The sequence below is a fragment of the Hyperolius riggenbachi genome, chromosome 2, assembly GCF_040937935.1.
Source record: "Hyperolius riggenbachi isolate aHypRig1 chromosome 2, aHypRig1.pri, whole genome shotgun sequence".
NCBI lineage: Eukaryota > Metazoa > Chordata > Amphibia > Anura > Hyperoliidae > Hyperolius > Hyperolius riggenbachi.
The window spans coordinates 358,739,473-358,761,459 of record NC_090647.1 but is presented as its reverse complement, the minus strand read 5'-3'; the positions used below and the strand labels follow the sequence as shown (position 1 = coordinate 358,761,459).

Here is a 21,987-nt window from a genome sequence, read left to right as displayed (position 1 = left end):
GTTTATGTCTGAATTCCCAATCCTGATTGGTGTTGCTTTAGGATAGAGCTGTTTTGATGGCGAGCACTGGCTTTGGACAAACAGGACCTCAGTTTTGTCAGCATTCAGTTTCAACCAGTTATCATTCATCCATGCCTGAAGCTCAGCTAAGCAAGAGTTTATTTTTGGGGTAGGGTCTGTTCCACCAGGTTTGAAGGACAGGTATAGCTGTGTGTCATCGGCGTAGCAGTGGTATGTCAGGCCATGTCGTTGGATAAGTGTACCGAGTGGCAACATGTAGATTGCAAACAGCAGAGGGGATAGGATTGATCCTTGTGGCACTCCGAATTGTAGAGGTGCAGGTTTGGACATTATAGGTCCTAGGGATACTCTCTGTGTTCTGTCAGTCAGGAATGATCTGAACCACTGGAGGACTGATCCACTGATGCCACAGTACTCCTGCAGTCTGTTAAGCAGGATTTCATGGTCAACTGTATCAAAAGCAGCTGAGAGATCCAACAGGATTAGGATGGAGCATGCCCCTCTGTCCCTTGCCATGAGCAGATCGTTGCAGACTTGGATGAGGGCTGTTTCACAGCTGTGGTGTTTCTTAAAGCCAGATTGTAGAGGGTCCAGGATGTTGTTTACTGACAGCCTGGTTTCAAGTTGCAGATAGACAGCCTTTTCAATAACTTTACCTAAGAAGGGGAGGTTGGAGACAGGTCTGTAGCTGCTCATAGCATCTGGATCCATGGAAGGTTTTTTGAGAAGGGGCTTGATGATTCCTTCTTTTAGAGAGGTAGGAATCCTCCCTGCTTGCAGAGAGCAATTTACTATTTTGTGAAATGCTGGACCAAGCAGGTCAGGGCATTTCAGCATATGTTTAGTTGGTCCAGGGTCCAGGTCGCAGGTTGTCTGGTGGAGACGACAGAGGGTGTCTGAGATCTCTTCCTCACTAATACTTTTGAAATCAGTCCAGGGTGTTAGGTTGTTTTTGCAGCTATTTCCATTAGTTGCATGAGTCTTGGGTGCTGTGGACTGAATGAGAGACCGAATAAAAGATACTTTGTCAGCAAAGTAGCAGGCAAATTTCTCACATAGCTCCTTTGAGGAGCCACAGAGACCTGGAAGGATTGGACAAAAGCTTTGGGTCCCTTTCAGCAGGATGTCCCTGAGGGAAAACCAGAGGGGGTTTTGTTTATCCCACTACCTTTTCGTCTATAGGTCTTACAAATGTTTCACGCCCATAAGAATGCTGGTCACCCTGGTGCTGCCAGAACGCAGGATCTGATCGCCAGGTGTGCTTGGTGGCCTTCTATGGCAACAGACTGCAAGGAGTATGTCAGGGAGTGTGCGGTATGTGCCAAGAGTAAACCCTCCCGGCAGGCACCTGTCAGTACCTTGCAGCCTTTGCCCGCCCCGAGTGAACCATGGACCCACTTGTCCATGGATTTTGTGGGTGAACTCCCCAGGTCTGAAGGCATGTCGGTCATTTGGGTGGTAGTCGACCGCTTCAGCAAAATGGCCCATTTCGTGCCCTTGAAAGGACTCCCCTCAGCCCAGGAATTGGCCAACCTATTTATCATCCACATTTTCCGGCTGCACGGCATTCCGGAAAGCATTGTGTCCGATCGGGGAGTCCAATTCATCTCTAAATTCTGGAGGGCATTTTGCCACCAAATGGGCATGAAGCTGTCTTTCTCGTCAGGCTACCACCCACAGACCAATGGGCAGACCGAACGAATTAATCAGTCTTTAGAACAGTTCTTAAGATGTTACGTTGCGGAGACACAGAATGATTGGGTAAAGTTTCTGGCTTTTGCAGAATTCGCACAGAATAATTTGAAGAGTTCTTCTTCTGGTTTTTCTCCGTTCCAGATTGTGACAGGGAGGTCGCCCAAGTTCTCCCCGCTGCCAGTTGCCTCTTCTCCGTTTCCCGCACTGGAGGATTGGCAGAAGTCACTCAGGGGCAATTGGGGAATTGTTAGAGAGAATTTGCAGAAAGCGCTCCAAAGTCAAAAGGGTCAAGCGGACAAGAGACGTTCCATGGAATGGAAGTTTCAGCCAGGGGATTTAGTCTGGGTGTCCACACGTCACTTGACCCTGAAGCAGCCATCTACCAAACTGGGCCCCAGGTTTGTGGGTCCATTTTCTGTGACCAAGAAGATCAACAACGTCACTTATGCCATTGATCTTCCTGCCAGCAGGCGGGGCGTAAGGTCGTTTCACGTGTCCCTACTCAAACCTGCGGTTCATGTGGGTCCTACTCCTCCTCCTCCTGTGATGGTGGAGGACCAACTCGAGTATGAGGTAGAGAAAATCTTAGATTCGCGCATTGTACAGAACTCAGTACAATATCTGGTGCATTGGAAAGGGTATGGCATTGAGGAGAGACAATGGGTACCTGGGAACCGCATGCATGCGGACGAATTAAGGAAAGAGTTTCACGCTTTACATCCCGAGAAACCTGGTAGGAGTTGTCCGGAGTCCACTCCTCGGAGGGGGGGGGGGTACTGTGAGGAAACGCGGAAAAGCCGCCGCGTGTGCCAAGAGCTAGGCGGCTGACTCCGCGTCATACGCGGCGGTTTGCACGCGTCTGGTGGTGTGGTGGAACGCGGAAAAGCCGCCGCATGTCCTGACAGCAAAGCGGCTGTTTGCATGCAGCAGCATGTGCTTGGTGTGGCTGGGTCTGTTAGTGCACCTAGGCAGATGGAGAGCTATGCTCGCGCGGGCCTGAATTCAGGACCTTTATACCTGCAGAGGAAGTGTCAGCTGATCAGGAAGGTCAGCTGATTCCTGCAGGACTCATGATTGGCTGAATGGTTCGGGCGGGGCAGCAGAGTCCAGCAACTATATATTCTGCTGCTTATTCAGTTGCTGGTTGTCTGGCGTTGCGATCACATACGTGGGAGCACCCAGATCCGTAGTCAGATCCGCAAGTGTGCCGGGACCAGCTGGAGCTGTAATCCTACACTTAGCTAGTTTCTGTTGAAAGCTTAAAGTACTAGTTTGATTGTGATTATCTGTTTTGACCTTTTGCCTGCCTGACTATCCTCCTGAACTCTGATCTTGTACCTCGATATTTCTGTTACCCTGTTGCCGAACCCTGCCTGTACCTGACTCCGCCTTTGCCTCTTGATATTGTACTTTATCTGTCCGTGTGTGTACGACCTGGCTTGTCCGACCTCGAGAACCGACCTCACTGTTGGAGGCGGTTCCCCGTTCTATCAGTGACACTTCCTCCAGAGTGTTACTTTTAGACAATCCTTCCTACTCGCAGCCTGATTCCTCCCGTCTTGGAGAGTCCAGGTCTTCGGAAGGAATCCGTGCAGTATACCTTACTGCGCTGAGGCTTAGTCCTCAGAGTGTTACTGTTACACCAAACACTACACTCTACTCAGGTGAACAGAGGTTAGCTGGTATATCAGATTATCGGTGATACTGCAGATCACTTATAATCTGGTATACATCTGTATTCCCAGTGATACTGCAGATCACCGGTAATCAGATCCTCTCTGTGCTTCACTGATCGTTACACTAATTAGTGGCGGAAAAAACAAGATATAGATCAATTCATTGTGATAAGTAGCAATAAAGTTATAGGCGAATGAATGGGAGGTGAACGTTGCTCGGATGCATGAGATTTTCGGCACTGCGGTGCTGAACCGGTTAAAACAGGGTGGGTAAGAGATTATATTACCTATCTATTTTAATTAACATAACTAATGTAACTTAATGACTGTATGGTTGTTTAGGCTGAAGTTCCTCTTTAAAGGGTGCCCATACACTGGCAGATGGTTACCAGATCTGACCATCAGATAGATAAGATGTTTAGAAAATAAATTAAACTATATTCTGATAATTTAAAAAAAAAATCTATTGTTTTAGGTTACAAGTAAAAGATAATGAATTGAAATATGCTGCACAGAAAACACAAGAAACGTCTGCTCAACTTGGTAAAACCCATGGTTATATTGCTAAATAAATGTATTTTTTATTCTGTAGTGTTATATGAATATTGCAGCTAAATATCACAGACATAATTGTTCTGAATGAATGAAGCTTGATACGTGCAGTAAAATATCTGATAGTAGATAAGCTTGAGACCCAAACTTTGAAAAAAAAAATAGTAGTATGCAAAAACAACAAAACTGTGCAATGCAGAGACAAGGCTAGATTTACCTCTTAGGCCTCTTCTCCACATTCTCGTCGTGAGAAAGCATTTTTTTTGGCAATGCACGGTGATTTGATCCGCATGGACATCAGAAGCGTATAGACTGCTCTGTCTGATGTTTCCATCCATGCGTTGGGATTTATTGTCAAATTGCAAGGCATAGTTACCAGCAAAATATTGCGATTTTTCATTTATTATAATGAATGGAAATAACAACCACATTAGGAAAAATTATGTAGCAATGCAAGTTCTGGGAGTTGTGATGGCCACCTGTGTTGCCTGCATCGTAAGTGTGGGGAATGGGCCAGTAATTTCATTGTAATATTCCCTTCAAATTTTAAAGTGTAAATACTCTTTTCAGGAGTTAGAATGCTCCCATTCAAGATTCAGAGTTAGCATACTCCTATTCAGAATTCTGTCCACTAAGTATAGAGTATAACCACTTTCCCTCATACCGACACAGATAGGATAGTAAAATGTTGACTATAAGGAAATGCTAGAGTACAGTAATTAAATAAGACACATACATTGGGATGTATTTCGTAGATAGTGATGAAAAGGCAAATTAAGAGAGCACAGGTAATGGTGGGGCCTTACTAATACTTGCGGTGATGGCTTGTGGTTGAACTTACCAATGATGTAGAGTGATCACTGGTACTAGCACCAGTCAAATACATTTGCCACCAAATTCCCAAGTAAGCATATAAGGATAAAGTGCAGAACTAGAGCTTAAAGAGGAACTCCAGTGAAAATAATTTAATAAAAAAAGTGCTTCATTTTTACAATAATTATGTAGAAATGATTTAGTCAGTGTTTGCTCATTGTAAAATCTTTCCTCTCCCAGATTCACATTCTGACATGTATTACATGGTGACATTGTTACTGTGGGCAAGTTATGTAGCTGTTTCTAGCTGCTCTGGCTGTTACAGACAGCTTTAAACAGCCAATTCCTGTCTGTGAACATTGTTACATTGTGGCAGTTTGCCCAGAGTACCGCGGTATTCAGAGCCTCTTGTGGGAGGGGTTTCAGCACAAAATTAGTCACACAGCGCCCCCTGATGGTCTGTTTGTGAAAATCATTCTATTTCTCCTGTAAAAGGGGGTATCAGCTACTGATTGGGATAAAGTTCAATTCTTGGTTGGAGTTTCTCTTTAACTTAAGTAAAATAATGCAAAACTAAACAAGTTGGTGTTCCAGAGATATGCCCTGATACAATTAAATACGAAGTGTGTGTACACACATCCAATTTTAATTGGTCAATGACTGATCAATTTTACCATTTCCATGTAGTAGGAGAGCTTGCCTACATAATCTATCTGTTCATAGTATTCAGAATCTGTTGGCCCTCATAATACATAAACTTGGATGTGTGTATGCACCCTAAGAAGTCACTCAGTTTCAGCAAGAAGTCTTTTTCCCTGGACCTTGCAAACCTGCCTATGTTTTCTTTAGTGTGATTTTATTGACTGGTGGCTAATAAGAAAAATCTGGAGATTAACGTTAGATTCTACATCCTTAAAAGTGCTGCTGTATGATACAGGACATAGAATCTACGTCCAAGATTAAAAAACGCCGTTCCGTTTCACCGCTGCTCGTGTATTGTGCTCTCCTGCAAGTGCACGATTCTTTGTGAAAGTGAATGATTGTTGCTACATCAAATAGCGACAATCATCAGTAAAAACAAACAAACAAAAAACTGAAGTGACAGGGTCTCAATAAGATGAAAATTGTTTACCCCGCCCCCCCCCCCCCCCCCCTAAGTTTTAGCCCCTACCTAGCCTAGCCTAATAATCCCTGCAATACCTGTGCCTGTTTATACACATTTAATGATTGCCGCCTGTATCCATCGGATACGATCGCTAGGACAAGAGTTTGGGGCCACAGATGCATTGCTCTGCCACTGCCTGTACAGCACTGGTGCAAGCGAACTGTCACCCTAGTGCAGAGTTCCCCAACCCTGTCCTCAAGGCCCACCAACAGTGCATGTTTTGCAGAAAACCACAAACGTGCACAGATGAGGTAATTACTACCTCACTGGATTTCCACAAAACATGCACTGATGGTGGGCCTTGAGGACAAGGTTGGGGAACACTGCCCTAGTGAATGCATCCAGTTAATACAAACGTGCAAATTAGAAAGGGTGAAAATTAAAAAAAAAAACTGTATTTTCTGCATTTACGCCTAATTTGTCCCTGTAAAATGATTATAAAATAAAATATTTTGAAAAAATATTACTCAGAGAAAGCCTAGACTGTACAGAAAAATAACAAAGTAAATATCACAAAGATGCTAAAAGCAATTAAAAACGTACTGCTGTATCCAAAGCGACACAGCTAAAGTGTCAAAAATCTCAGGAACCTTAAGGGGTTCTGTGGGGGTTTGGTAAGGTTAAAAACCGCCACTTACCTGGGGCTTCTATCAGCTCCCTGTAGCAGTAATGTCCCACGCCGTTCTCCTCCGATCCGCCGTTCTCCGCTGCCAGTCCCAGTCTAGCACGGCACGCCGTCCAACTGCGGCCGTGCTCACTCCCGCCTACGTCATCAGAAGCTTACTGCGCAGGCGCAGTACAAGAAAACTTCGTACTGCGCCTGCGCAGTAAGCTGCTGATGATGCGAACGGCAGCACGCATTATTCGACGATGCCAGATGAATAATGCCCGGTGCCAGCAGCAGGAACGGCAGATCGGAGGAGGACGGCGTGGGACATTACTGCTACAGGGGGCTGATAGAAGCCCCAGGTAAGTGGCGTTTTTTATCCTTAGCAAACCCCCACAGAACCCTTTTAAAGGAAACATCTGAGCTTGAAAAAAAACAGATCTACTTACCTGGGGCCTCCTCCAGCCCCTGGCAGCCAATGTGTCTCTCACCGCAGCTCCGGGGTGCCGGGATCCCCTCCATTGCAGATGCCGACCTGGTCAGGTCGGCATCTTCTGCGCCTGCACGCGCAGCAGCACTGCTCGTGATCGTGCTCACGTGGTCTGGAGTGTTCTGCGCAGGCACAGAACGCTCGAAGCCACATGAGTGCAATCGGCACAGCTGCGTACTTGCGCAGGAGCTTAAGATGCCAACCTGGCGAGGTCTGCATCTGCAACGGAGGGGATCCCGGACACCGGCTGGGAGCGGAGCTGCGGCAAGAGACAGATAGGCTGCTGGGGCTGGAGGAAGACCTAGGTAAGTAGATCTTGTTTTTTTTTAAGCTCAGACCTTCCCTTTAAGGGGTAAAAACCTTGGAATGTGAACTGGTTAAAATGCCCATACATACATCAATTTTCCCATTACTGGCAGAATCTAATTTGATGTATAATGATATCGCATTTCAATCGATATGGACCAAAAATCTATCAAAATATCGAACGAACGGGATGGAAAATTTAGGTCAATCTGGGGTGGGGCAGAAGCGGTGGTAGATCAACAGCCCACAGCACTGCACTGAATTGAACAGTGCAATGCTGCAGTTTAATCCATTTTAATCTAGAATTAGAAATCTATGTATCCGGCACTTCTTGTGGTTTACTTATAAAAAAGCTTTAATGTGAAAGGCTTTCTTAAAACCATGACATATTCAAAACAGGTTCTTCCATCATAGCAGCATATTCAACATGGTAACATACCCTTGAAAGCGGTTAAGTTGTGGGGCAATGTGGGAGCAGCGGTCCACCTTATGACCGTTTCGCTCACTTGAGCATCTTCAGAGGCTCCGTGCACGTTATCTGTCCTCTCTCGGGGTTCTTTATACCTGTCGGGCGTCCGCTCCGACCTTCCATGCTTATCACGCCGCTAACTCCACCGCTTGATCCCATGTGATGCGTACGTTAGTACACATAAGACGTTGCACTTGCGTACGTCTTATCAGGAAGCGGTCTGCACTTCAACATAGTTAAAGTGCATCCGAGATAAACTTTTACTCATTGCATAATTGTGTTCCTTTCATATAGTTTATAGGGCATTCCTCAAGCCAAATATTTTTTTTGTTTTGTTTTAATACTCTAATTCCCTATAAACTAAACAATCCTCGCCCACAGCTTTTCAGAAAGCCTTGGCACTCAGTCCCAGGTAGCAAGAGCTTATGGGAGCTCAGTCTAGGCAGGAGGAGGAGGTTACTAGCCAGAGATTTCAGAGGGAAAGGAGAGGAGGGGGGGGGGGAGTGAAATTTTCCACAAGCTGAGGGCTGGAGATGCTATCAGCTTGCCTCAGTGTAGTGTGACAAACAACATGGCTGCCCTCATTGTATCACAGCAATAAATAATCATAAACGTTTTAAGCTGTAAACTATCTAAACTTTAAACAAGATATATAGACAAGTTACTTGTTATAGTTACTTTTTCATCTCGGATCTGCTTTAAAGCAAACTTTCTTGGCATGTAGTATTACCAAAAGCAGCTAGATGGTGCTAAAACTTAAAAGAGGACACATCTCCATTTACTCACTGCTGAGCCTCATGGAGGTGTCTCCATGAATATAAAATTGACATAATTTAGGGAGATGGAGAGAGAGGAAATGAGAAGAGGGAAAAAAGGAAGAAACAGTGGGAATATCTAGCAATATAGGACATACACTAACATCTCAGTTCAAATAAACAAATGCTGTTATTTCATATATAGCACCATCTACGGTATATGGTCCGCCCAATTACCCCACTGTTTTAAAAGATTCCCTTCTGGAATCTACTAAAACAGTGTTTTTGTTTTTCAAGGACTTGAATTATACAGATACGAAAGTACATTTAAAGTAACTGAATACATTTTTTTTAAGTTAATGTTTAATGATTACAATATGCAGTTGTTTATTGTGGATGATTTTTAGGGGAACTTTCCAAAGCAAATGACAGTGCTAAACAAGAGATAGAACAACTCAGATGTGATTTGGTAAGTTTACAAAAATATATTAGTCAGGAATTCAGCTAAATGTAAATATTATAATGTCTGTTATATGCAACTAGTATAGTAAAACATCTAAATCATATTTAGTTGTGTTGAGCTCCCTATGATGGAGATAAGTATGATCAATCCATTATCCCACATATGTTTATCATAAAAAAACTGTTACCTATGTTCTCCTGCACAGAAAAACGCACACACTGGAAGAGTGAGGAACAACATGGTGCTATCAGTTGCTCTCCTAAACTGAAGAAGATTGCCATTTATAAATAAACATACAAACATGACCTTGATTTATTGTCTGCTATGCAAGGGCTGATGTTTCCAACCCTTGCTTGGGTACCTGGTCACAGCTGCTAAAAAGCTAGTGAGCTACTATTTATTTATATATATATATATATATATATATATATATATAGATATATAGATATATATATATATATATATATATATATATATATATATATATATATATATACAGGATCTTTTTTTTTATACTTTTTTGCAAAAGTATAAACCAATTTATTAATAATCTTAAAAAAGACACGCAGTGTTTGTCCCTAAAGTGCAAATCCCCGTAAGTTAAAAAGACCCAGGAAACATGTCCTAATCACCAACTGCATGTAATAACCCTGGCAGAGGAGAGAGATCACTCCAGGTATCGCTCCCTGCCTTAACCCTAAGTGCACTTTGTAAAGCAGGCCTGCAAATAAAGTTCCTGTTGCTATGAATAACACTGGTGCTGTGAACAATAAGCAGGATAAGTTCAACATGCAGCAAATCAACTGCGTTCACACTATAAATGGCAAGCACAAAGTGCATCCAGTCTAATATGCAAATCCAAGCTGCTCCAGTAGGAATCTTGTATATAGTATTATCCAGCACAAGCAAAGCATAGGCGGCAAATGGCAGTTCACAATGCAAATATATGCTTCAGGATGATGAATACATCCAACCTAATATGCAAGTCCAAGCTACTCCAGCAGCAAACCTGTGTATAATATTATGCAGCACAAACAGGGATGGAAAGCATATGCGGCAGGTAGCAGTTCACAGTGCAAATATATGCTTCAGGATGATGGATGCATCCAACTTAATATGCAAGTCCAAGCTACTCCAGCAGCAAGCTTGTGTATAGTATTATCCAGCACAAACAGGGATGCAGAGCATATGCAGCATGTAGCAGTTCACAATGCAAATATATGCTTCAGGATGATGAATACATCCAACCTAATATGCAAGTGCAAGCTACTCCAGCAGCAAGCTTGTGTATAGTATTATCCAGCACAAACAGGGATGCAAAGCATATGCAGCAGGTTGCAGTTCACAATGCAAATATGTGCTTAAGGGTTATAATAATCAATCAACAGAGTTGTGATTTAGCTTACCAGCACCCTCCTGGGTGCAGGCAGTAGTGACACGACACAGGTTCCGGGCCTTAGGTGGTTGAGTCACCGCACGCTGTGCTCTACCCCACTAAGGCTGCAGAGGAGCAGGTGAGTTTAGATGGCTTCTCAGATTGCTGCCCCATCAGGGACGTCTCCCTGTGGGGGAAAGATGGTATCGAAGTAGTCAGGGGGACACGCAGCAGCCTCTCTCCTCTCCACTCACATGGATGCTGCAAATAGCACAGGCTTCTCACACCTCCTCCAGCAACAGTGGCCCAACACAACCACAATCGATAAACGCGTTTCAGCTGAGTGCCAGATTTCTTCAGTATCAAAAGCACTTGTGCTGCCATCCAGTGGCCTTATATAGTAGGTGCATCACAGGATTTTTCCATTAACTCTTTCCCTGCCAAGTTGCTTTCTTTTTATCTATCCAATGATGGCTTTCATTTATGTGCAAATTTCTTATTCTTTCTCTTAATTAGACAATAAGTGAATGTTCGGGGAGGGATGGTGGGGGGGGGGGGGGAGAGAAATAAACCAAACCCCACACACTCATCACTCACACTTTACCTCAATAATATAAATAGCTTGAGAGAAACGTGGGCTACAGCTACAGGAACACTTTTAAATTAAAATCAGAAATGAGACCTTTGGGCACTAGACTATCACATCTGTAAATCCACATACATTCCTTCTGATATAAAATCTTATCGAAATCGCCCCGTCTCCCACTAATCTGTAATCTATAAATTCCTCTATTCCTGTTATTCACAGCAACAGGAACTTTATTTGCAGGCCTGCTTTACAAAGTGCACTTAGGGTTAAGGCAGGGAGCGTTACCTGGAGTGATCTCTCTCCTCTGCCAGGGTTATTACATGCAGTTGGTGATTAGGACATGTTTCCTGGGTCTTTTTAACTTATGGGGATTTGCACTTTAGGGACAAACACTGCGTGTCTTTTTTAAGATTATTAATAAATTGGTTTATACTTTTGCAAAAAATGGGTTTTTCTATTCCTTTTCAAAGATCCTGTATATATATTGTGAGAAAGCGCGGAGGAGCCGCCGCCATGAGCCAGCGGCGGGCGGCTCCTTCCGCACACAGGAACTTCTCGCACGGAGAGGCAGCCGCCTCCTCGCATCATGAGGCGGCTGCCTCCGTGCATCAGGCCGCAGAACGCGGCGAAACCGCCGCGCTGAATGCGGCAGATAGCCAGCAGATCCCCGCTGCGGGGACACCGCAGAACGGGGCTGCTGTTGCTGGGACTCATAGTCCCACAAGATTCAGAGTGACGCGCGCGCGCGCACTCAAACATAATTTATTACTCTCAGGGGAGAGTCAGCTGACCAGGCAGGTCAGCTGACCATAGCTTCACTCCTCATTGGTCCAGCACTTAGGGAGGTGCTGGAGAGGGGATATGTGTATATATACTGCTAGCTGTTCATTTGTTCCTTGTCTGGCGTTGCGTTCACATACGTGGGAGCACCCAGATCCGTTAGTCAGATCCGTTAGTGTGCCGGGACCAGCTGGAGCTGTAATCCTACACTAAGATAGATTTGTTGATAGCTTAAAGTACTAGTTTGATTGTGATTATTTGTTATGACTTCTTGCCTGCCTTGACTACTCTTCTGAACTTTGATCTTGTACCTCGTTATTTCTGATACACCGTTGCCGAACCCCGGCTCGCTCCTAGACTCTGTTTCTGCCTCCTGATTCTGTACCCCGATATACCTGTTACCCCGTTGCCGAACCCTGCCTGTACTTTGACTCCGTCTCTGCCTCTCGATCTTGTACTTTATCTGTCTGTGTGTGTACGACCTGGCTTGTCCGACCTCGAGAACCGACCTCATCATTGGAGGAGGTTCTTCGTTCTGTTAGTAACCCTTCCGCCTGAGGGTGACTTTCAGAAGATACTTCCTGCTAGCAGTCTGACTCCTCCCGTCTTGGAGAGCTCAGGGTTGCGGAAGTAATCTGTACAGTACGTCTTACTGTACTGAGGCCTAGTCCTCTAAGTGTTACTGTTGCACCAAAACACTACACTCTACTCCGGTGAACAGAGGTTAGCTGGTATATTGGATTATCGGTGATACTGCAGATCACATATAATCTGGTATACGTCTGTATTCTCCGTGACGCTGCTGGTCACCGGTGATCAGACCTCTCTGTGCTTCACCGAGCGTTACAGAACGCCAGACCAAAAATACCGATGGAACGCACTGATCCTCTGACTGTGCTTGCCACTTCGGTGGATAGCATTCATCAAGCACTAGGCCAGCACAAAGCCTTAATTGATGCCTTATCAGGCTCTGTGAGAACCCTCCAGACATCAGTCGATTCAGTGCGATCCCCTCCTAGTGACGACATCCGTATGCCTGTCCCTGATAAATTTTCCGGCCACAAGTCTGACTTCCGGAATTTCAGGAGTAGAGTATTGTCGTATTTTGAATTGAGACCCCGATCCTCGGGGACTGAGGCCCAACGGGTCATCTTTATTAAAACCTTGTTGACTGGGGACTCCCAGTCCTGGGCATATAACCTGCCTGCTACCGATACCGCTCTGACTTCGGTAGACGAGTTCTTTAAGGCCATGGCCATAATCTACGACGACCCTGACCTTGCTGTGACCTCAGAGCGGAAACTCAAGCTTTTGCGGCAAGGCAGAGGGTCGGTCGAGGATTATGCGGCGGAGTTCCGTAGGTGGTCAATCACCTCTAGATTTGATAACTTCGCTCTGATGGATTATTTTCTGTCTGGGTTGACGGAGGAGGTCTCTGACTTAATGTTGACAGTACCAGAGCCCAAGACAGTTGATGAGGCCATATCATCGGCCATTCGTGTAGATCGCAGGCTACGCCATCAGAGGCAGGCTAGGGGAAGTCACCGTGTCAGGGTGACTTCGTATACGGCACCGGTTGCTGCAGCCTCTGAACCAGCACCTCCGCCTGTCTCACCCTTTCCGGCCTTGCCTCCACCAGAGCCGATGCAAATTGGTCGTTCAAAATTGACCCAGGTGGAGCGAAGGCGGAGGATGACGGAACAACTGTGCCTATACTGTGCAGAGGCAGGGCATAGGGTGCGAAACTGCCCCAATAGGGCGGGAAACGGGTCTGCCTAGGAGTAGTGGGGGGTGACACCCTAGGCACACAGACTTCACCCCTTAAGGAAAAAAAATTACTTCTCCCATGTACGGTCACATGGGAAGATAAATCTGTTGCCACTGAAGCCTTCATTGATTCCGGCTCAGCGGCTAACTTTATGAATTTTGAGTTTGCTCAGGAGTTGGGGTTACCACTCACTCCTGTGAGACCCCCCATCCAGGTCACGGCAGTTGACGACTCCCCTTTGCAGCGGAACTGTCCCCTGTCACAGACTCCGTTTGTGGGACTCACCATAGGGGTTTTACACGGGGAGCAGTTACAGTTTTATGTGTTGCAGATGTCCACCTCCACTATTATCCTAGGCATGCCTTGGTTGCAGGTACATTCCCCACAGATAGACTGGGCCACAGGACAGTTGACGGCATGGTCACCTCACTGTTTCCAGCAGTGTTTGGGGAGACTAATGTTGGGTCTAACCAAGGTACAGGTGGAAGGTGTACCAAAGCAATATGCAGATTATGCCGATGTATTTTGTCCCAAGGCCGCGGATAAGTTGCCCCCGCATCGTCCCTTCGACTGTCCCATTGATCTTCGTTCCGGTTGTGTGCCTCCTCGAGGTCATTTATATAACTTGTCTGGCCCCGAGAAACTTGCCATGCAGGAATACATTCGTGAGAACTTGGCAAAGGGCTTCATTAGGCCGTCCCGGTCGCCCGCTGGGGCAGGTTTTTTTTTTGTCAAAAAGAAAGATGGGGGGTTACGGCCTTGCATCGATTATCGAGGTCTCAATAAAATCACTGTGAAGAATCGCTACCCGTTACCACTTATTGACGATTTGTTCACACAGGTCACTGAGGCTAGCATATTTTCTAAACTGGATTTACGGGGGGCATACAACCTGGTGCGTATAAGGAAAGGCGATGAATGGAAGACGGCCTTCAATACCCCCGATGGGCACTACGAGTATAGGGTGATGCCCTTCGGGTTGTGTAATGCCCCGGCCGTCTTCCAGGAACTCATCAATGAGGTGTTTCGGGAGGTATTGGGAAAGTTCGTTCTAGTCTATCTTGACGACATTCTCATTTTTTCTAACAACCTCTCGGAACACAGAACCCATGTCAGGATGGTGTTAGACAAACTGAGGCAAAATTTGTTATACGCCAAGCTCGAAAAATGTATTTTCGAGGTCACGTCGGTTGCGTTTTTGGGGTACATAATCTCCACCTCAGGTTTGTCTATGGACCCTGCCAAGGTTTCCGCGGTCCTGGAGTGGCCACAGCCGGTGGGGTTAAAATCATTGCAACGGTTCTTGGGGTTTGCGAACTATTATAGAAGGTTTATAAAGGGGTATTCCACAGTGGTCGCTCCTCTCACTAGCCTTACTAGAAAAGGGGCAGACACCACTCATTGGCCTCCCGAGGCAGTACAGGCTTTTTCTAAGTTAAAGGGGTTGTTCTGTTCAGCTCCCATACTCAGACACGTTGACACCTCCGTTCCATTTATTGTTGAGGTGGACGCCTCAGAGATCGGGGTGGGGGCTGTGTTGTCCCAGCGTTCTGGTCTCCAGGGTAGACTACACCCGTGTGCCTATTTTTCCCGAAGGTTCTCTCCGGCAGAGAGAAACTATGACATAGGCAACAGGGAACTCTTAGCCATCAAGTTGGCCTTCGAAGAGTGGCGTCACTGGCTAGAAGGAGCGGAGCACACTATCACAGTTTATACCGACCACAAGAACCTAGAATACATCGAGGGGGCTAAAAGATTGAGCCCAAGGCAGGCTCGATGGTCACTATTCTTCTCGAGATTTACATTTTTGATCACTTATACGCCAGGGAGTAAGAATACCAAGGCAGACGCTCTTTCTAGGTGTTTTGAGCCAGAGACAGCACAGCCCCCTGTTCCTGAGACCATTGTCCCACGAAATGTGGTCTTAGCCGCCACCGAGACTTGGGAGGACTGGGAAGAGACTTTGAGTCCTTTTCAGCAGGATATCCCAGAGGGGAAACCAGACGGGGTGTTATTTGTTCCGTTACCCTTCCGTCTCCAGATCTTGGAGATGGTTCACTCCCATAAGAATGCGGGACATCCAGGAGCATCTAGGACGCAGGATCTTGTGGCCAGATGTGCTTGGTGGCCTTCGCTAGCCGCTGACTGTAAAGAATTTGTCAGGGAATGTGCGGTGTGCGCAAAAAGCAAGCCCTCCCGGCTGGCATCTGTAGGTACCTTGCAGCCTTTACCCACCCCGAGCGAACCATGGACCCATTTGTCCATGGATTTCGTGGGGGAGCTTCCCAGATCTGAAGGCATGTCAGTTATTTGGGTGGTGGTCGACCGTTTTAGCAAGATGGCCCACTTCGTGCCTTTGAAAGGACTCCCCTCGGCCCAGGAACTGGCCGATTTATTTATCATCCATATCTTCAGGCTACATGGCATTCCAGAGGACATAGTATCTGATCGGGGAGTTCAGTTTATTTCGAAATTTTGGAGGGCATTTTGTCACTTGATGGGCATGAAATTGTCATTTTCCTCAGGGTATCACCCACAGACAAATGGCCAGACGGAGAGGGTCAACCAGTCGCTGGAGCAATTTTTGAGATGCTACGTTGCTGAGGCACAGAATGATTGGGTGAAATATTTACCTTATGCAGAATTTGCCCACAATAACTTAAAGAGTTCGTCCTCAGGTTTCTGCCCATTTCAGATTGTGACCGGTAAACTGCCTAAATTCTCCCCACTGCCAGTTGCGGCCACTCCGTTCCCAGCCTTGGAGATGTGGCTGAGATCATTTAAGGACATGTGGTGGATCATAAAAAATAACCTTGTAAAGGCATTCCAGAGTCAGAAAAGTCAGGCTGACAAGAGACGCTCGTTGGAATGGAAATTCCAACCAGGAGATTTGGTTTGGGTGTCAACCCGTCACCTGACCCTGAAACAACCCTCGGACAAACTTGGTCCCAGGTTCGTGGGTCCGTTTCCAGTTACTAGGAAGATTAACAATGTCACATACTCCGTTGATCTTCCCACCAGTATGCGTGGAGTGAGGTCTTTCCACGTATCGCTTCTCAAACCTGCAGTCCAGGTGGGTCCCACCCCCCCTCCTCCTGTCTTAGTCAATGCCCAACCCGAGTATGAAGTGGAAAAGATTATAGATTCACGTACGGTACAGAACTCGGTGCAGTATCTCGTACACTGGAAGGGGTACGGCATTGAGGAGAGACAATGGGTACCGGGGAATCGCATGCATGCGGACGAGTTAGTGAAAGAATTTCATACTGTACATCCAGAAAAACCTGGAAGGAGCTGTCCGGAGTCCACTCCTCGGGGGGGGGGTACTGTGAGAAAGCGCGGAGGAGCCGCCGCCATGAGCCAGCGGCGGGCGGCTCCTTCCGCACACAGGAACTTCTCGCACGGAGAGGCAGCCGCCTCCTCGCATCATGAGGCGGCTGCCTCCGTGCATCAGGCCGCAGAACGCGGCGAAACCGCCGCGCTGAATGCGGCAGATAGCCAGCAGATCCCCGCTGCGGGGACACCGCAGAACGGGGCTGCTGTTGCTGGGACTCATAGTCCCACAAGATTCAGAGTGACGCGCGCGCGCGCACTCAAACATAATTTATTACTCTCAGGGGAGAGTCAGCTGACCAGGCAGGTCAGCTGACCATAGCTTCACTCCTCATTGGTCCAGCACTTAGGGAGGTGCTGGAGAGGGGATATGTGTATATATACTGCTAGCTGTTCATTTGTTCCTTGTCTGGCGTTGCGTTCACATATGTGGGAGCACCCAGATCCGTTAGTCAGATCCGTTAGTGTGCCGGGACCAGCTGGAGCTGTAATCCTACACTAAGATAGATTTGTTGATAGCTTAAAGTACTAGTTTGATTGTGATTATTTGTTATGACTTCTTGCCTGCCTTGACTACTCTTCTGAACTTTGATCTTGTACCTCGTTATTTCTGATACACCGTTGCCGAACCCCGGCTCGCTCCTAGACTCTGTTTCTGCCTCCTGATTCTGTACCCCGATATACCTGTTACCCCGTTGCCGAACCCTGCCTGTACTTTGACTCCGTCTCTGCCTCTCGATCTTGTACTTTATCTGTCTGTGTGTGTACGACCTGGCTTGTCCGACCTCGAGAACCGACCTCATCATTGGAGGAGGTTCTTCGTTCTGTTAGTAACCCTTCCGCCTGAGGGTGACTTTCAGAAGATACTTCCTGCTAGCAGTCTGACTCCTCCCGTCTTGGAGAGCTCAGGGTTGCGGAAGTAATCTGTACAGTACGTCTTACTGTACTGAGGCCTAGTCCTCTAAGTGTTACTGTTGCACCAAAACACTACACTCTACTCCGGTGAACAGAGGTTAGCTGGTATATTGGATTATCGGTGATACTGCAGATCACATATAATCTGGTATACGTCTGTATTCTCCGTGACGCTGCTGGTCACCGGTGATCAGACCTCTCTGTGCTTCACCGAGCGTTACATATATATATATATATATATATATATATATATATATATATATATATATATATATATATATATATATATATATATATAACCTCACTTAAAAACTTAAAACTATGGTAACTTTTTGAAATCTATCCAGGATAAAGAAGATTTGTGTTACTTCTGTGGGTGATGGCAAGCAACTAGATTAATAGAGCTGATCATTCACTAACCTCTCAGCAACCTTCATTACAGTTCATAGCCTAGGCAGGGGTTGCCAACTGATATCAAACAATTTTAATACATTCAGGCAAAGTATACTGAATCACCTATGCAGGGGCGTAACTAGAAATCATTGGGCCTCCTCTGGGAAACTTTGGATGGGGCCCTCCCTACACCCCACCCCAGGTATAGGTGCCCCCAGTATGGATAGCCAGGTATAGGTGCCCCCACTATAGCCAAGTAGAGGTGCCGCCAGTATATGCAGGCATGGGTGCCCCAGTATTGCCAGGCATGGGTGCCCACAGTATAGCCAGGTACAGGTGCCCTCAGTATAGATAGATATAGGTTTCTATACTATAGTCAAGTATAGGTGCCCCCAGTATAGCTAGGTATAGGTGCCCACAGTATAGCCAGGTATAGGTACCCCCAATATTGCCAGTTACAAGTGCCCCCAATATTGCCAGGCATGGGTGCCCACAGCAGGGCCAGATTTACCATAAGACACTGTAGGCACGTGCCTACAGGCGCCTGATAATGAAAAGGCGGCTCACTCCCCTCCCCAGTGCCTCTCTCCCTCCTTCCCCATGCAGAGTCCTGATGAGAGTTTGAATGAGAGGTTACTCACCCAGCTCTCTGCATTTCACTGCGGAGATGTCCCTTCAGTCAGGGGCACCTCTAGCTACTTGATAGTGAAGTTCCTCTAGCTACTTAATACTTGGGGCACCTCTAGCTAATACTAAGGGGCACCTGTAGCTGTATGACTGGCGAGGGAAGTAAGAGAGAAGTGACAGCTGGGTCAGCCAGCACAGTTGCGGTGCAGTTTGGTGGGGGTTTGTAGGTTCATGGAGGGTGAAGTCTAATGCTAGATACACACCATACCATTTTCTGGCAGATTTACCGGCCAGATCGATTATTTCCAACATGTCCGATCTGAATTTCGATAGATTTTTCGATTTCCCGATCGTTTATTAAATTGTCTTTTCAATCCTTTTTTTAATCTATTTTCATAGAACTGGACGAAAATCGATTAAAAAAAGATTAACCGCTTTACCCCCCGCGGTACGGATTTCTCCGTCCCTTTTTCCATCCTTATAAAACCAAGGAACGGAGAAGTCCGTACCTCCCGCGCTACCGCCGCTGTCCGCGCTCCCGCCACTTGTGTGCGCGCTCCCGCCGCTCGTGCACGCCGCTGCCCGCTCGTCCGGAGATCAATGAATGGGAAAATCCATTCCCGTTCGTTGATCTAAGCCCCCGCAATGATCTGCTGCTTCTATGAGAAACATCGTGATTTTCCCAGCCTCATAGTGCTTCCTGTAAGCGTCCTTCCGGACGCTTACAAGTCGCATGAACAAAGACTCACTGTGGCCATCTTGTGGCCAAATAGTAAAACTACACCCTAAAGCATTTAACATATACAAATACATTAGTTTTACACAATAAACTTAACTCATTACCTCCCACACTCCCCAAATATTTATTTTTTTGTAATAAAAAAAAAAAATACAATAAAAAAACCATAAATAGTTACCTTAGGGACTGAACTTTTTAAATATTTATGTCAAGAGGGTATAACACTGTTACTTTATAAACTATGGGCTTGTAATTAGGGATGGATGCAAAACTGAAAAAATGCACCTTTATTTCCAAATAAAATATTGGCGCCAAACATTGTGATAGGGACATAATTTAAATGGTTTTATAACTGGGACAAATGGGCAAATACATTTCATGGGTTTTAATTACAGTAGCATGCATTATTTAAAAACTATAATGGCCGAAAACTGAAAAATAATGATTTTTTCCCCACATTTTTTCCTATTTTCACATTAAAACACAACAATAAAATAATTCTTGGCATAATGTCCCACCTAAAGAAAGCCTAATTGGTGGCGAAAACAAGATATAGTTCATTTCATTGCGATAAGTGATAATAAAGTTATAGACGAATTAATGGAAAGAGCGCTGAAAGGTGAAATTGCTCTGGTGTTTCAGGGGTAAATCCCCTCGGTGGGGAAGTGGTTAAAAAAACTATCAAAAAATCTATTGAAATTCAGATCGGACATGTTGGAAATAATCAGTCGGGCAGGTAAATCTGCCAGAAAATTGTATGGTGTGTACCTAGCATTAGACTTCACCCTCCATGAACCTACAAACCCCCACCAAACTGCACCGAAAATGTGCTGGCCGGTCCAGCTGTCACTTCTCTCTTACTTCTGTCTTACTTCCCTCGCCAGTCATAGATAGCTACAGGTGCCCCTTAGTTTTATTCGCTGTTGACCTATTAGCAGCCCTGCATGCATTATCTTAAAGGGAAGGTTCAGGGAGGGTGGGTTAAAAATAAAAATCAAATTCCACTTACCTGGGGCGCATGCGCAGTAGAGCACGGAGGACGTCCGATGACGTCAGAGCGCCGGCGTGGGACGCAGAAGTTCCGGGCCTTGGAGCGCAGAAGAGCCCGACCTGGCAGCCGGCCTGGCCAGGTCGGGCGCACCACCGGAGACCACCGGGAGCCTGCGGAGCGGCGGCGAGGGCACCTCCTGCCTGCCACGGGCTGGAGGAAGCCCCAGGTAAGTGGAATTTGATTTTTATTTTTAACCCACCCTCCCTGAACCTTCCCTTTAAGATAGATAACGCATGCCAGGGCGTCTTCAAACAACATAATGCAGCTATGCAGAGCGGCACAGTGAGTGTCTTTATATTTACCTGTTCCGGGCGGCTGGATCGGATTCTCCTCTTCATCCACCGGCGATGATGCACTTCTGGTATCCTCTTCGGAGTCCCAGTCACATGATATGACATGTGATTGTAACCTAGTGAATGGTGTCAGTGTTGCAGCGCCACCCGGTGGTGGGAGACGGGTGATGGAAGAGACTCTTCCCCCACCGGGTAGTGCTGCAACCAGGGCCGGATTTAACATTAGGCACTCTAGGCACGTGCCTACAGGCGGCATGTTTGTAAAAGGCGGGTCAGTAGCCGCCCAAAGTGTCCCCTGACTCCCCTTGTCTCTCTCTCTGTGCAGAGAGAAGAGCGCCGTTAGTAGTGCCTGAACCAGAGGCTGGAGAAGTGCAGCTCCATGGGGCGCATGTTCCTCAGTTCTGATCGCCGCCCACCCGCCATCCTGAATGTCTGTCCCCGTGTCCCGGTCAGCGGCGCCCTCCGTGTCACATGCCGCAGCCCGCACTTTCATCTAAGAGATACAGACAAAACCTGCTTGTAGCGTTAACGTTGCTAGGCAACGCTGCAGGAAGCCGGCTCCGCATTGGAGAAAGAACCCGGCTTCTTCCTGTTGGAAGAGGATGGGGTTGAGTGTGACTGTGCAAGGATGAGAAGAGCAGGCTGGCACTAAATGCAGAATGCACGAGTGGCAGGTATTTGAAAAAATGTTCTTCCCTTCGGCTCAGTAAAGTGACACGCACGCATCCTGTCACGCCTGACATATCCCTGTACTAGGTTCAGTATCTGGCGGGAAAGGGGAGAGGAGATTCACAGACTCTGCAGATTGTGAGTCTCATTGCGCTGAGTCCTGTGACTGTGACTGACAGACACTGCCAGAGAGAGAGAGGTCTGGACTGTCTTGAGCCAGGTCAGCGGACAGAGACTGCCAGACCACTGTGCTACTGTATCATCCTGAGGAGGAGGGCACATGTAGCTGACCATGACTGCACAGGAAGAGATGGAGGACTAGAACAGAGTGAAGCACAGTGAGAGGTACTAAAAACTTTGTAGTTCAGACAGACAAGAGACATGGGTCCAAGCTGGCTGGAAAGAGAGTAACCAACTGTCTATCACACAAGCTATGATAATGT

General features: G+C 46.5%; 1 protein-coding gene across 2 annotated transcripts in view; it reads left to right on the top strand.

Moving 5' to 3' along the window:
• SYCP1 (synaptonemal complex protein 1) overlaps positions 1–21,987 on the top strand; it is a 228,512-nt gene that overhangs the window by 132,564 nt on the left and 73,961 nt on the right. For both annotated transcript variants that reach the window (XM_068269681.1, XM_068269680.1), the window contains 2 exons: positions 3,868–3,935; positions 8,957–9,018. In XM_068269681.1, coding sequence (XP_068125782.1) covers positions 3,868–3,935; positions 8,957–9,018 — 130 coding nt within the window. The remainder of the gene's footprint in view (positions 1–3,867; positions 3,936–8,956; positions 9,019–21,987) is intronic.